The sequence below is a fragment of the Myodes glareolus genome, chromosome 17 (genome assembly GCF_982192425.1).
Source record: "Myodes glareolus chromosome 17, mMyoGla1.1, whole genome shotgun sequence".
Lineage (NCBI taxonomy): Eukaryota > Metazoa > Chordata > Mammalia > Rodentia > Cricetidae > Myodes > Myodes glareolus.
In genome coordinates this window covers 67,963,285-67,978,756 of record NC_142042.1, presented here as the reverse complement: position 1 = coordinate 67,978,756, position 15,472 = coordinate 67,963,285, and the positions used below count along the sequence as shown (strand labels likewise).

At 55.3% G+C, this 15,472-nt stretch overlaps 1 protein-coding gene and 1 long non-coding RNA gene across 6 annotated transcripts; both read right to left on the bottom strand.

Annotated features, from left to right (window-relative positions):
* Positions 1 to 274: 274 nt before the first annotated feature.
* Positions 275 to 12,774, bottom strand: Bcan (brevican). 5 transcript variants are annotated; one of them, XR_014997733.2, is made up of 14 exons: positions 12,489 to 12,774; positions 10,256 to 10,363; positions 9,528 to 9,899; positions 9,095 to 9,269; positions 8,717 to 8,844; positions 8,046 to 8,339; positions 6,709 to 6,933; positions 5,636 to 6,187; positions 3,295 to 3,402; positions 2,775 to 2,933; positions 1,883 to 1,965; positions 1,452 to 1,596; positions 1,003 to 1,303; positions 275 to 710 (listed from the first exon to the last, which is right to left on the bottom strand). XR_014997733.2 is itself a non-coding variant. In XM_048454137.3 (14 exons), exons 2-14 carry the CDS (start codon positions 10,341 to 10,343, stop codon positions 615 to 617), a joined length of 2,637 nt encoding a protein of 878 aa, XP_048310094.3. In that variant the 5' UTR covers positions 10,344 to 10,363; positions 12,489 to 12,772; the 3' UTR covers positions 275 to 614. The 5 variants fall into 5 exon arrangements, 3 of the variants coding, with proteins under 3 accessions (XP_048310094.3, XP_048310102.3, XP_085534231.2); XR_014997732.2 differs by having other exon boundaries at positions 1,024 to 1,303; positions 12,489 to 12,773; XM_048454137.3 differs by having other exon boundaries at positions 1,003 to 1,214; positions 12,489 to 12,772.
* A 1,005-nt stretch (positions 12,775 to 13,779) lies between these two features.
* Positions 13,780 to 14,818, bottom strand: LOC146891339 (uncharacterized). Its single transcript, XR_014997734.1, has 2 exons — positions 14,514 to 14,818; positions 13,780 to 13,973 (listed from the first exon to the last, which is right to left on the bottom strand). It is a non-coding gene; the product is annotated as an uncharacterized LOC146891339 (long non-coding RNA).
* Between the last annotated feature and the right edge of the window lie 654 nt (positions 14,819 to 15,472).

Below are 15,472 nucleotides of genomic sequence, written 5' to 3'. Positions count from 1 at the left end.
TGGGGATCTTGCAGGGACCCACAGCTGTCCTTTCCGGACTAGCAGCTGCTCTGCGAGCCTGCCGGGGTCACACCAATACTTTTTAAGGAATATTAGGCAGTAATGAATCTTTAATTGGCTGGGCAACTTTTTTGCACCACGGCACTATATCCACCAACTTCTTGGTGACTTCTCGGACCTTTTGGCAAGCTAATAATCTCAGCAGCCCTACTTATACCTACCTTTGGAGGTTCTAACCCTGTCTGACTGTTCACATTCACACAGAAGCATCAAATTTGTTTGGGTTCAAACAACTTTATTTCCATCTGGTTTTGCTGGCATGCCACCCTGCAAATCCTTTCAATGAGGAATGAGTAGCACAGTGTCCCTTAGATTAATCGAGAGACAAGGAAGCAGCTGACATAAGAGAGAAGTCGAGGCACTTAGGGACTTACCCGTTGTCCTGAGGGTAAAACCTGAGGGCCAGGAATGAGAGAGAGGGCCCAGGCTGGGTGGAGCCATCCAAGTGTTTCCCAGAAACCCCTTCCAGCACTGTCCAGTCCCACCCCTCTCAGGCCACTCCCTGTTATGGGAAGAGGGCAGTGCTGAGGACAGCAGTATTCCAGGCTGGCTCCTTAGAGACTGGATGGAGGTGCCAACAGTGCCTTCCTGGGCCTTGGGAGCTGTCCCAGTGGTCTTTCTGGGGTGTCCCCTGAGCGAAGAGCACGAGCCTAGGGAAGACACACGTACTCATCCTCCACACTGGACGCCCCTTCGTCTCCTCAGCACCTGGTCCTTGCTATTTAACTCCTGATCTTATCAAAATACTTGCCCTGCCCTTAGGAACCCAGGTGTGGTTGCATGTTCTCAGCCATTAGCACCTAAGGTGTCTCCAGAACTGCAACCCACTTCCTTCTATGAGCCTTGGAGAGAGGCAGTGGTCACTCCAAGCTCACACAGTTAGTGAATGACAGACAGAATGGGTCTTGAGCCCAAGACTTCCAAGTAGCTGGAGGCCCCCACCTGCTTCCTCTTGTCACTCACAGGCCTTCGGGGCACACAGGAAATCTGAGGGGCCTCCCAAAGCCCATTTTCCTGGCAGCGGATCAAAGGCAGGTTGCGCTGGGCCAGCCCCTCTCGGCACCGGTATCGTAGTACAGTGTCCACCGCATAGCGCAGCCGAGGACGACCAAATATTTGAGCCAGGGGCAGCTGTGGTGGAGGCCCACAGGACACTGCAAGGGGCGTACAGTTAGAAACTGGGAGCCTGGTTTGTGGCTGATGGTCCACAGAAACTTGATGGGAAGGAAACGAGTGGCCACAACTGACAAAAAAATCAGAATTTCTGAGTAGGCCAATGTAATGCATCACCCTCCCACAGCCTGGGGCACACCCTGATGGGTTCTTCTGGGTAGCTTTGCTCTCCTTTTATAAGTGGCAGCCCCAACCAGCCTTCCCCTGTCAGCCCTCACCAAGCCCCATCTTGCAGGTGTAGGAGAGGTGGTAGTTGCAGGGTACATCACTCCACTGTCCCTGGTCATGCCACACCATGACCACGCAGTTCTCCCCAGACAGGAAGTAGCTGTCAGGCTGCCCAGGGTTCCAGTTTTCATAGAGCTGGGAAGGGGGAGTACAGGAAGTGGTGAGCTTAAACCCCATAAATACCAGAAGGAACGCCCTGAGGAAACTGGAGGGAGGGCTTGGGGGCACCCAGGGTATGGAGGGGCAGGGGTCTGGGTCTGGTTACTTTGACAGGAGTTTCGCAGGAACGAGGCAAGAGCCCAAGGAGACAGGGACAAGGGAAGAAGGGGTTCAGGGGAAAGACGGGAATGGAGGAGGCACAGTTCCTGAGGCAGAGGGCATCAGGAAGTGACCTAGACTGCACTGCAGTGGAAGTTCTTACCACAGGGGCACCATCTGACCACAAGAAGTCACCCTCAATGGTCCTGTCATTGAGTCCAATCCACTGGTACTCCCGATAGCGATCTGGGGAGAAAAACAGAGTTGCAGTGAGCAGGAAGCCCTGTGTTCCTAGGTCAGTGACTGACCTTTTGGGGGGGTCCACCCAAAAACCTTCTTCCTAGGCAGTTTCTAGGCAGTTGGCTAGGCCTGTGGCTGCTGGCTCTACCAGGAGAGCAGCACCACCAGCGACTGTCTCCATCCCTCTCTTCTCTTCTTCCCCCAGGTAAGATATTTAATATCATGAAGACTCTCCCTAAATTCTTTTCTTTCAGAAGTTTTTAATTCTTTAATTTTATGTGTATGGGTATTTCATCAGCATAGATGTCATGTCTCACTTGTGCACAGTGTCCTCAGAGCCCAGAGGCCTTCAGATTCCCAGGACCTGGAGTTATAGATGGTTGTGAGCTATCATGTGGGTGCTGGAAATGGAACCCTGGATCTTTCAGAAAAGCAGCTAGAGCTTTAACCCATGAGTCATCTCTCTAGCCTGTCTCCCTATTTTCTTAAGGAACCTCCACACCCCATAGAATAGCACTTCGGGAGGGAAGGAAGAAGAGCAAATCTCGTTACCACAGAGTTAGGGAAGCAGATGCACCTGGGAAAACAGGGAGCCCAGCAGTCTAGGCCACCCTGCAGAAGTAGGACATGGAGCCCAATCGCCCTACAGCAGGCTTTCCGGTGAGAGGCAGGAGGAGTGAAGGAAGGGAAAGACAGAGTGAGGAGAGAGGAAAAAGGGAGGAGGAAGCGGGGATGGGGTGGGGAAGGAGAGGGTGAGGAAGCAATGAGGAGTGGGCTTGGTGTGGAGCACGCGCAGTAAGCCAGGCTCCACCCACCGTTGACGAAGTCCTGCTCCTCTGGAGTGCAGATGCTGGTCAGATGCGCACCTAGTGCTCGGCACTGGCTTTCTGCGTCCTCCCAGCTCCTCCGTGTGGAAAAGTGTTTGTAGCAGGCACCCTGGAAGGCTTCCCAACCCGGGCTGCAGAACTGGAGGCCTGGAGCACAGGGGAGGGCCTGTTTTAGGCTGCCAGGTCTCAGATTGGTTTTTTCAACAGCTGGCAGCAGGAGGAGCGAGGGCTCAGAGCCACTTTAGAGCAGCCCGGGAGCCCTCAGCGCTTGGGCAGTGGCTAGGACGGCTGGTTCTCCCGCCCTGCTTTGTGCAGCCCTGCCCGCTGGAGAAGCGGCTACCCTCCTCCCTGCTCCAAAGACTGGACAGAGAGAGCAAGGTTCAGATCAGCTATGTAACTTGCCTGAAGGGCAAGGCCCAAATCAGTGAGCTCCCTCCACCTTAGGAATTAGCTTACTAGGGTTGAGGTCAGTCTTTCGACGTGCCTCCCCGCCCCTGCACACACTCACCAACATCGCACAGGTCCCCCCCATAGCCTGGCAAACATAGGCAGCGGAAACCCTCCTTCTCCTCCAAGCATGTCCCACCATTGTGGCAAGGGCTGGGGATACAGTCACCTGACAGGGAAGAGAGTGAAGGGGAGGAGCTGTAAGGGTAACTGTGCAGACTGAGCTCTCCAGGGGAGGGTTCGTGATCCCCCACCCGGACACTTTCCAGATCAGGGAGGTAACAGTTCTGCCTAGAGTTGGCCCTTGCTACAGCCCATCCCTGAGTTCTGGGCTTCTCTCCTCGCCCTAACCTCCCAGTTCTTCACTGACTCGTCCTTGCACAAGGCCACTGTACTCTCACAACTGTGAGCCCCGATCAGCTGATGGGAAGAGGCCAAGAAAGCCCTGGGCTGTCAATCATGAGACCTGGATTCCTGTCAGTCTCAGGCTGGGCCAGCCGCCTTTTCCAGCCTGCTCTCTGGGCCCTTCCTAGGTGCTGGAGTTGTCAACATCTACTCCATTCTGGTCTAGATGACCAGAGAAAGCGACTTCTAGCAGCGCAGACCAGGTTTCTTAGAACTACTCCCCGCCAGCATCGCACAAGGCACAAAGCTTCATGCTGGCCTTGACGGGGGAGGGGAAAGAGAAGCTGGGCTATGTTGCTGGATACCCTAGCTAGAGCAGGTAGAATGCACTAGTCAGCTTTCAAGCATCGCTTCCTTTCTTCCTCCACCAACAGTCTCCCCAGTAAGGTGAAGCCTGGTCTCAGGTCATGAAGGTAAGAGTCCTGAGCTCCTCATATTGCTTTCTCCAGTCCTTAGGAGATAGACTTTTTTTGTTGTTGTTGTTTTTGTTTTTCGAGATAGGGTTTTTCTGTCCTGGAACTTGCTCTGTAAACCAGGCTAGCCTCGAACTCACAGAGATCCAGCCTCCCAAGAGCTGGAACTAAAGGTGTGTGCCACCACATCTGATGGGAGACAGACTTTTAAACCCAGTCTTTGGTCTCCCACTCTCTAAGGCATAAGTCCCACCCTGGCTGTGAGCTACAGGGCCTAGACCTTGGCTGGGTGGTACGGGATGACTGGACTCCCTTTGGGTTTTCCTTCCTCCCTTTCTTTCCCACCTCCTGACTTAGCAGCAATTCCCCTTTCCCACTACAGCCATTGCAAGGCCAGTGGGCAGAAAGGCAGCGACTGAAATGGGTGAGCTGATGACAACACAGGGGCTGCTCCACTTGGGCCGTGGAGGAGAGGTGAGAACCAGGAGGGCTCAGTCTTTCCTGAGGGCTCCTGATGGGAACCTCACGCTTTGCATGAGACAGATCCTTGGTGTTAAAGAGCATTAGCCCATTTCTCCAGGGGTTGGTCATTAGTGCAGGGTTAGTGCAGGAGAGGAACACTGGGCACAAGGTAGCAGTACTGTCTCTTACTGGGTGCATGGAGGAAGATGATGTACATAAACCTGGAGAAGCCAGAGAACTAGCTCCATGCAGGAACTACCTGGGTAGGTCCCACACCACACCTGACTGTGTGAGTTTCTCCTGTAGGTAACAGAGGACTCCATTGGGTGAGATGCACAGTCAAGTCTGGGGACTCAGTAGTATGAAGGGGAAGTGTAGATGGCCCAAGGAGAAACAGAGGGGACAGCAAGGGTCTGCTGTCCTGTTGGAACAACAAGGATGTTGGCTGAAGAAGAGTGGCAAAGAGATACATGGAGAGACACAGAGGGATGGCGAGGGCGAACGGGACCAGAGATCCTGACTCTGACTCAGTCATGAGCAGAGAAGACAGCTGGAGAAGGGCGGGTGTCAACACCTGGGTACAAAAGCACTTTAATAGAGATTTATTTCCAAGGCTTGTTTTCCATAAAACAGTCAAAAAATACTTCACAGAAGTAGTGGCTTAAGGCTCTTTGGGGTGAATATTCTGGTCCCCAGAGGTGAGGGGCAGGTATGGTCTCTCAGGCTTCCCTGGAATCACTGCGAGGTGATTAAAGGGATGGAACCAAGGGCAGAGGGAGGGAAGAGCGGACGATGGGCCTGGCTCCAAAGGGTATGATGGGTATTACGGGCACCAGGAAGAGGCATGAGGATATTCTGTGTGGCCAGTGAGACGTGAGCTACAGTAGAGGGCCCAGTGGTCAGTAGTGGAACTTGGGTAGCAAGTGAAACAGAGTCCTGGAGTGGAAGTGACAGGATGGGGCACCATAGGGACAGACAGGCAAGGGACAGATGGGCAAGGGAAGGAGGCCAAGGACCAGAGGATCTGGGGAGAAGGTGATTAAAAGCCTACATGTCAGGTGGTCCAGAACTGGAGAAGGAGAAAAAGGAGGAATGGGGGCATCGAGCCTTCAGCAGATTTACCTGACGAGGGAGCCACAGCCACTCCCCCTCGGCTGGCACTGTCGGTGGGCAGCACTGGCTGGGCCTGCACAGTTCTTCCAGACTTCTCTCCTGAGGGGGCTTCCAGCTCTCTGGTACCCTCAGGGGCCCAAGTGGCTGGAAGCAGGGAAGGGCCATACTCCAAGCCGGAGCTCCCTGCCTCCTCACTCTCTCGAGAGACCCCAGAGAGCTCTGGACTTCCAATTTCTCCTGCTACCTCTCTCGCCCCATCTGGAGTGGATGTGAGACTTCCATCCCTTGGGGGGAGTAAAGTCTCTGCAGGTGGTCCATGAACCCTCGGAGGCCTGGGAGAAGGCGATGCACCCAGCTGCAGAACTGCCCCAGCTGGTGGGGTCACCTGGGAGAGTGATTGCTCTGTTTCCAAGCCAGTGGGGAGAGGGCTGCTGAGTTCCCTGGGCCACACCCACAGGTCCTCCTGCTCCTTCTCTTCCTCTGGAGCCTCTGTGTCTTCCTCCAGGGCTGCCTCTTCTTCTGAGGACCGGGTAGGTGGTGCAAAGGATTGGGTTTCCGATTCTGACCACAACAAAACAGTTCAGGACCAGGGACAGCACCCCAGAGCAAGCTGGGGAAGGTGGGGGAAGGGGCGGGACCTGGGGGAGGGGACCTGGGAGACCTGGGGGAGAGGTGTCCTACGTGTCTGTCAGGAAGAACTCTGACCATTGGCTACACTGTGAGGCAACACTCTGGAGCGTTCTGCAAGCTGCCTCTAGCTCCTGCAGACAAGGCTGTTGCACCTCCCTCTCCCAGTCTGCCAAAATTATCTTATCTGTCTGAGAGGGTAGATAAGGAATATATTTCCTTCCCAGAGAACACCATCTAAACACATGCTTCTCTAGCTACAGAGAACTGGAGGTGGAATTTGCTTGAATACTAAGTTTGGGAGAGGGACAGGAGAGATGCCTTGTATGGTGGAACTGTTGATGAAGGCCAGGTCAGAACTATGCTAGCCATGACCCCAGCACCCAGCTGGGCTTACCCTCCTGCCCCCAACTTCTCTGATGGAGTGAGAATACAAGGTATGGGTTTAAAGTTACCTAGGAGAATCCCAGGGGCCTCTTCTGGGCCTTCTGGAGAAGAGGAGCTTCCTCCTGCCCCATCCTCCATGACAGGGATGGAGTAGATGGCCCCACGAGACTCACTCTCCATAGCTTCCCGAGGCAACTGCAGTTCCTCCAGCTTCTCTGTCACTGTGACAATGGCCTCTAGTCCATCAGAGGCTGGGCTGGAGGCTTCAGAGAAGGCAGAGGGGTGGGCAGAGTCTGTGGCAAGAGGAAAATGCCAATGGAAAGCTCAGGAGGCAGTGGCCTGCATCTGAGGCTCTAGGATAGGCCTCAAAAGGCCCTGGAATGTGCTTCATCCTCCCACAACTTCTCCCAGGGAGCTCAAGGGCACCCTGGAACATCATCACTTATTCCTTGAGTACTAATGCAGTGCCTGTTAGTTCTAGGCCAAACATTCTCTGAGTATGGTATAGAGAATGCTAGGGAAACTCCGTCCTGAGAAAACAGACATAGGCAATAAACACATTAGACACACAATAGAAAGAACACTTTGTTATAAGACAAAGTGGGGGCTCATTTTCCTTCAGAGGGATCTGGAACATCTGAATGAGCTGCTCCCTGAAGTGATGGAACACAGAGTGGGTGGATAGGCTGAGTTTGGGTTGAGAAGGGTACAGACTCCATCTCCCCAGGTACAGTATTCGATCGTCAGTGTCTCAGGTACTTGGAGCTCAACTAAGGCAACAGAGAAAGGGCTGCTTGGTGGCTCAGGGAAGGAACACAGGACAGAAACTCAATGATTCCAAAGGAGAATTGGGGTAAGAGGAGCCCAGAGGGCTGTCTCCAGTCAGGACAGATGGATACTATGTCCCTGACCCTCTGACCTGTTCCAGTGAGCCTTGCTCCACCCCACTCCAGACCAACAAACCTGCATCTCTGCTGCGTCTCTCCTCCATCCCTTCTCCCTGCCCATCCACACTAATGTCTCCTACTATTCCTTTCAGGACAAAGTGCTGGGCTGAATTTCAGGTACCACCCTCTGTCCACTCATCAGCAGTGCTAAAAGATTTGACACTTGTAAGCACACTAAGGAGTTCCTGGGTGTGTGTAAGGATAGAGTGTCAGTCACCTGTGCTGGCCAATATGCTGACAGAAATGTGGGGATTGAAGCAACCTTGGAACCGGTGGAAACTGGTACAGACTACTGAGCAGGAGGGAAGTGAAGTGACACAGAGGCTACAGGGAAGATGCCCAGACCCTAGATGACAAGCTGGGCACCAATAAGACCCCTGTGGGCAAATGACCAAGAAGATGGTGAAGCTGAGGCTAGACTCCCAGGCCTGGCACTGCTTGCTTCTGAGGTTACTCACCTCGGAAACAGTAGACATTGAAGCGGTTCTGCTTGCTGGGGAAGCCAGTCTGATTGGGGAAGAGGAAGAGGGTCTTGACTCCTGGCAGACCCCCACCACAGCGTTGGCTGGGAGTGATGATGGGGTAGCGCACACTGCCATCAGCCAGCCAGCCGGGGCTGCATTGGTCCAGGCCACCATTCCAGGCTGCATAGAGCTGGCCCGTACTGGCAATCTGTGCGCCCCGTTCCAGACAGTAGTCCTGAGCCTCCTCCCATGTCAGCTTACTGGGAGGGGCACCTAGAAACAGCTCTCCTGAGTGAGAAGAAGAACTGGGTCATCAGGCAGTTGGCAGTCCTTCCGCCCTGGACTCTTACAGGCAAACTCATTCCTGACATGGGGTCATCTTGCCCACCTGATAGTATCAAGGATGGCATGAAACCCAAGACAAAAATTAGTGCATAGAGAAGTCTGGCCCCAAGTCCTCACTCAATAGTGCTCAGAGGTAGTGCTGCAAATCACCCCCAGTTGGCAGCTACCTGTCAGGTTTGCTCATGGACTTGCCTCTGGAACAGTATTTGGAGGAGTACATCAACTGCCTGCCTATTCTGCCCTTAGACACATGAAGTCTACTGGAGGCCCCAGAAGAAACCCCAGGCCTTGTTGCAGAAGGGCTTGTCACTTGCAATCACCATTTAGGTCTTCAGCATAACAGTAGACATCATAGAGGTCCTCAGGACCCACCACTCCATAGTTCCGGACTCCGGGGTAGCCATCCATGTCTCCATAGCAGGCCTCCCTTGGGTTCTGGATGGGATACCTAAAAGAGAAGAGGCTAAGGGCTGGTGCCTTCCCCCCAGGAGGCTGTCCCTATCAACCTTACTGCTGTGTGACAAGTGGGGCAAGGATGTCGGGATGCAGGACAGTACGCTCTAGGCAGGGGCTTGTCCACTTTCCTTATGCCAGTTTTTTCCCCAGAGGCAGGGAGCCCTGGGGAACCTCGATGGAGGGTGGAGGCAGCAAGCAACCCCGATATAACCAAGAGTCTCTGGGCTACACCTTCAACCCACCTTACAGTTTGGTCGGAAAGCCAGCCGGCATCACACTGCTCGTAACCGCCGAGGTAGGCAGCATAGAGCTGCTCAGGGGTGGCGATTCTGGCACCTATGCGAGCACAGGCTTCCTGGGCTCCAGCAAAAGAGAAAGCATAGCGGGCAGAGCCCTCTCGGTAGAGAAAGACGACCCCTGAGGAGCAAAGAGAATTCCTGAGCCTGACAATCACCAGCGCACTGACTTCCCCTCCCTGTCACTCTCTGTTCACAAAAGGCAAAGTACGACTGAGCTCTCTAGGGCTCGTAGGACTGTTTCCCGCTCTACTTTCTCAATTCAGCCTGTGTCTTTTACGCATGCAAGGTTTGCTAAGTCTCCTCACACTCAGCTCCCCGGGGGCCAGAGTCCTTTCCTCCCTCTTTTTAGGGACCTCACTCTACTCGGTCTTCTCACCTTTGACCTTGACTTCCACAGCGTCACTGCTGTCGTCTATACCATGCTGGACCTCGCAGCGATAGACCCCGGAATCATTGGGCCGCAGCTCGCTCAACACCAGAGACACATCCGTGAGCGATGCAGGGTAGGCGGGCAGGGCTACTCGGAACCTGTAGGCTTCGTTTACCTTGACCCGCAGCCCGCGAGCCACCAGCACCTCAGCCTCCCGGTCCCCAGTCAGAAAGGTCCACTTGACCCGGGGAAAGCCCGGCACGGTTCGGCGGCTAGTCAGCGGCCGCAGGTGGTGGACGTGGCATGGGATGGTCAGGGCGCCGCCCAGCACGCCCCGCAGCTGCGTGGTGCCAATGCGCACGCGGAAGGCTCGGTCCTCTGTGGACAGGGGTCAAAGCCCGCTGCAGCCAGACGCAGGACGCAGTGCGCCTGTGCGCGTGGCTCCAAGCCCCGCCCCCCAGGACCAACCCGCCTAAGGTGCCTACACTGGGCTCGGAATGCTGATCCCTGCCCAGGGTCCTGAATGCGATCCTCCACCCTTAGCCTCCTGCCTTCGGCCCCTTTGCAGCACTGACTCCAAGGTCCCCAACTCATCCCTATTCTGCAGTTGGCTCCAGCCCTTGCCCACAGAACTTCCTCATCCGTTTCCTTTCCGGTACCCGGGCTGGAAGCAGATGACTTTCTGCCGTAGGGGAGATACAGCAGAGACAGTGGTCCTCTGGAGGGTTGCTCACCTGAACTGTCCTCTTTCAGATCATCAGTTAGGACTGCAGGGGCCTGGGTCAGTACCAGGGCTGCTAGCAGGGACAGCAGTGGGATCATGCTGCAAACTGATGGATGAACTTGAGGAGGAAAGATGAAAAGTGTGGTTAGACTTGGGGACGGACTTCCTCTGGCTCTCTGCACATACCAGAATAACCACTAACTCTGTTTCTAATCCCATCTCCTCAGCACCACGAGGAATCCCCAGCCTCTGTGTGACCTAGCCAAGGTTCTTACCATCTCTGAGTCTCTATTTTCTTAATTGTAAAGAAAAAAGGCACAGTCATTACTACCTTATGCATTTTGGTGGGGCCATGTGCTTTGAGTGTCTGTTTGTCTCTCTATCCGCCTAGCTAGCTGTTATCTATATATTGTTGTCGTTGTAAATCTATTATCTATTGCCTAACTATAATCCACAGCAGAAAACACCCGTGCACATGCCAGCACCAGACAGAGTAGATGTCCAACGAATGCTTATAATCCACGATGGGTGGCACTGTGCAGCCAGCTGTCCCTGCACTTGGGTTCTACATCTGTGCGCCCAACCAGTCAACCCTCAAACATTCAGAGAAAAAGAGGCGGTGCTGAGCACATACAGATTTTTTTTGTCACTGTTCCCTAAACAGCATGCATACACTTGGAAATTGTAAGTCACCCAGAGACAGGCTCCTGAGTATGAAAGACATGCGTGGGTAAGATGCAAGGACAGAACTCCATGCGAGCGACTTGAGCACCTTCAGGTTCAGGCAGCCACATAGATCCATGGGGTGGGGGGGTGCACAACTGTGGGCCCACTTTCCCCTGCCCTCAGGTGTTCCCCAGCGGTAAAGCCCAGTCTTCTCTTTCTAGCCACTCCTCTTTCAGGAGGGCCCCTAGACTGAATGCCTCCTGCTTCCTCTCCCCACAAGGACTTGTAAGGAAGCTGCCCCTGGTACCCAACATCCTCTGCCCCCTCCATCCCTCCTACTTTGCTCTCAGTCATTCCCCTCTGACTGGCACGGGCTTTTCCACCGGATCTCCTGGCTCAGAAGCCAGCTGGGACAAAGACCCTGTCCCTGCCAGGCTGGCCTCTGTCCAGTTGCTCCTTCCCCCACCCATCTTTTGTGAAAGCCTACAACTTGGAGTGTACTGGAGAAGGGTGTGGGGCGGGGGGAGAGGCCAGCCCCCGTCTGGCCATGAGCTCTGGAAACACTCTCTTTCTGAGGACCTCAGTGCACTAACACTCTGGGAAAATGCAGGTAGGTGCCCAGAGAAGGCTAGAGCGAACTCTGGGCCACCAGCAGAGCCAAATCAGGAGCCAGGGCATTTGCCCTCAGTACGGAAAGCTGAAGAGCTAATAAACACAGTCTTCAAGAGCCAGGCCGGAGTTTGAAGACTATGAGGACCCAGGTCAAGGATCAGGTACTCTGATGATGCAGCAGGGTACCAAGGTTAGGACGGCAAGCAATTCCTACGGATTACATTTCTTCTTGCTGGCTGCCTCTCTCACTCCTAGTCCTCACTCTGGGTTCACAGTTGCCAATTGCTGGAGCTTAAGTGATGGGAAATTTCCTCCTCTCAAGTCCTGCCATGTCCTTCCAGGCCAGACCCCCCTGCTAACCAGAGCTGTGGCCTTCACTCTTGGCTGGTCTGTGCAAGCTGTAACTAGGGTTATCGCTTGGAAGTAAGAAGGGAGTTAGGTTCTGAGGAGAAGGGTTGCTGGAGAGGCCAGGCTGAGCAGCAGCTACTCACACTCGTCCTCCCTTTTACTCGGTTTGGGACAGCAGGGGATTAGAGGGGAAGCCTGGGGTCAGAGGATCCGATTGTCCTGGGACAAGAGTGGCTCCTGTTCGAAGCTCAAGCGCTCTGACCCTTCCCGGAGGCACCGGGGCACCCTTGGTTGCGCCGCAGCTCCTTTGCTTAATCGCACACTGGCTCCTGCAGACTGCGCGGCGGAGGCAGGGAGCTAGCGGCTGCGCGGCTCGGGACGCCAAGGCCCGTACAGTACGCTGTGCGCCTGCCCTAGGAGAGGCGCCGCCAACCGCGCCCTCGGGTGCGCGGGGACCCCAGGAAGCTACGGCGGGCGACCATCCCCGTCGTCCACAGCAGTTAGGCCAGCTGCGCGCCCTTACCCACGCCCGAATTCTCAAGCTCAGAGAGGTCAAGAAACTTGCCCAAGGTCACACAGCAAGTAAGTGACTGGCAGGGCCCGGCCTCCGCACTCACCTTGTAGGTCCCCTCCGCACACCGTGCGTCCCGCAGCCGCGGCCGAGACTGCGGCGCAATGCGCGGGCGCGAGCAAGGCAGGGTGCGCGGGACGCAGACGGGGGCGCCAGCCCGCCGGGCGCCGCACAAAACCCCTTTTCTTCCCACGCGCCCCGCCTTCCGCGCAGTCCCCGACTCTAGCCGCCCCCGCGGGGGGCTCTGCGCGGTCACGGGACCCGTAGTCTTCTCTGCGAGGGTTCCGGGCGACAGCAGCCAGAGCGAGGGAGGACAAGCGAAGTAGGACAAGGTTCCGCGAACGGGAGCCCAGGACTTGCAGTAGGGAGGGCAGAAGGGGTGGGGAGGGAGCGGTGGAGGGCGCTGTGGCTACGCAAAAAGGCGAGTTAGAACACGGGAACGACTTCTCATTGGTTAAAGGGAGGAGGACCGACTCAAACTTCATAGCTCAGAGGATGAAGGGATGATGGGAGCTTTGCCCAGGGAAAGAGGGCACTGGCGGGTGAAAATGGAAAGCCGTATTCTGAGGTCAGAGAAGGTGCAAACGACCACAGCTTCCTTCCCCTTTGAGGAACCTTTGATTGTTTTACTCCCTCGGTGCTTTCTCTCCCTCCACAGAAGAGAAGCTGGCTTTGCAGTCGTTGGCTAGGCGGAGGTGGGACAGCAGAGCTACCGGCTAGCCAACGCCAAGTCAGGAAAGTCTAGGGCGTCAGGGGCAGTGAGTGGCCATTATTGATGGAGCAGACGTCACAGGTTGCAAAAACCCACGTGCAGAGCGAGAGCTTGCTAGCCTGGTGCCCAGGGTGGGCCTTGAAGACGGCCAATTGCCTGCCCCCCACTTTGCCCATTGCTTCTCCCTGCTTTCCCAGGCTCTCCATCTCTCCCGCCTGGGACGCTAGGCAAAGCCTTGGCACCAACTGTAGGCGACTCAGCCAGATCCCTGCCCCTCATTCCTCTGGATGCCAGCAAGGTCAGTGTGGGAGCCTCGGCCTCATCATCTCCAGATCATCAAATGCACCCTCCCCACCTGTGACACCTTAGGCCCCAACCCAGGGAACGTTGGGACAGTTTCCTAACCATGCCCCACCCCCATGCTGTGGACTTAGTTCCAAAACGCCTTCAGAACCTTTAAAAAAAAAACAAAGTCCTCTCCAAACTCTTAAAAGTTTAAAGGAAGAGTTCCAGCTCATGCCGCCCACTGTAGGGACAGGACAGAAGGACCTTGGAACAGAAGCAGAGTCACGCAGGGAGACAAATGCCAAGCAGTGGCACCCAAAGGAAGGCAACAAAGCAGAGCTCCTAAGAAGCCGGCCAGGAGGCCTTCGTTTATTCCTTCCAAAGGCAGCTAGGACCCGGCTCGGTTTGAGGTCCTAAGACTACCGCAGTCATCAGCCGGGAAGGACTTCAAGACTCCGGGTCCAAGTGTCTGGACTGCATCTGTGTGGCTCAGCAACACATAGGCTTATAGGGCTGCAGGTCCACCAGGTCGGGCTAGGAAACCAAGGGATTGAAATTCAGTCCAGTTGGTGTCTCAGATGTAACCCAACTTTTGCCTGGGAAATTCTATGGCCAGAGAAGACAGGAAAAGAGGCACTCCCCAACATCCCCACGCCCCCACCCTCGAGCTCATCTTGGTGGGGGTTTGCGGGGGGAGGGAAAGCTAGAGCTCCCCGGGGCAGGCAAGGCCGGCTGGAGACTGATGTGGGCAGATTCCCGAGACCAGGGTAAGTAAGAAGAGCAGATGGCCAATTGTTAGGAACACCCTGGCCTCGGGAACCCTGCTTCTGCTTCTGTCTGGGCTGTAAACTCACCCACACCCAGCAGGGTGTCCAGCACACATGTGGAATCTTTTCCTACATTATCCACACCCTTACGAAGGTCTGTCCCAAGGATTCTGACTAGGGGCTCAGCAGCCCACTGTGGGCTGGGCCTTCATGAGGGAGCCCTTTCCAGAAAGTTGGCACTATGAAGGACTCCTTTGTGGCCAGCTCAGGACATTTACCCTGAAGTCTATCCAGACTCGACTCTCACCGTTGCCGATAAGTACCTTCCCTCCAGTTTTGAAGTCTGGCATCTTGACTCATGGCCAAAGGACGCTGTCCGTTTCTATCCTCCATCTGAGGGGCAATTGGACCCGTGCCTGCTGCTCTGTGCAGCCCCTTTAGGTCTTAGGCATGGTCCCGGCACTGGCAGCAACAGAGCCAGTTTTCCTGCACAAACCCGTGTCCTAGCAACAGGGTGCGATACTTCACAGAACCCCAGAGGTCTTCTGGGAGAGATGGTAAAGTGCAGTGTTACAGGGGTTGGCTGGTTGAACCAGAAGCTGCCGGCCCTGGACTACTGCACCAAGGACTCAGGAAAAGAGTGAGGAGGAGGGCCAGGCCTCCTTCATACCCACATGGTGCAGCTGGCTGTCTACCAGGCTGCCCTGGAGACTTTTGCAGGCTCTCTTGAAGAACCTGTGATCTCCTGCCACTTTAGCTCCCATATAGGCCAAAGCTGTGGCCTGAGGTGTGAACAAGCTGTCCCTAAAGTTCTTGCCTTCCAAGCACCTACCTCTTCAGCGCAGGCTGTTACTGGGTGCCCATCTGAAGTGGCCACCAGGAGGGCTGTGCAGACTCTCCTGCCTTCAGGCGCCCCCCTCAGGGCTCTGACACCTGGCTTCTTGGCTGGGAGGGGCTGAGGGCTGGCACAGCTGTGCTCAGAGAATGGGGGCTTTGACAGCCTTAGAAGGGGGCCAGGAAGTACAGAACCAGCTTAGAAATGCCGGGGGGGGGGGTGGCTCTGAGTTGCCATGGCTGTCGGGGGAGCTGGAGCTCGGGACTGCATCTACAGTCAAGCATCTGGCCAGCAGGGTCAGACTCAGATAGGACCACCAGCAGCTCCTTCCCTGCAACCTCCCTCCTCTGTGATGCTGGGTCTGTGATGCTGGGGCAGGCACCTTCTCCCTGAGCCTCAGTGTCTCCTCATATACGATGATGCCAACACCT

What these genes read in the sequence shown, in the direction of transcription:
- Bcan (XM_085678105.2), bottom strand. Translation starts at nt 11,039, where the DNA reads ATGTGGCTGCCTGAACCTGAAG. An exon ending in TGTGGAAGTCAAGGTCAAAG is followed by an intron (nt 9,270 to 9,527) that starts GTGAGAAGACCG and finishes TTTGCTCCTCAG; the next exon opens with GGGTCGTCTTTCTCTACCGA. An exon ending in CACCTGCAAGATGGGGCTTG is followed by an intron (nt 1,215 to 1,451) that starts GTGAGGGCTGAC and finishes CGCCCCTTGCAG; the next exon opens with TGTCCTGTGGGCCTCCACCA.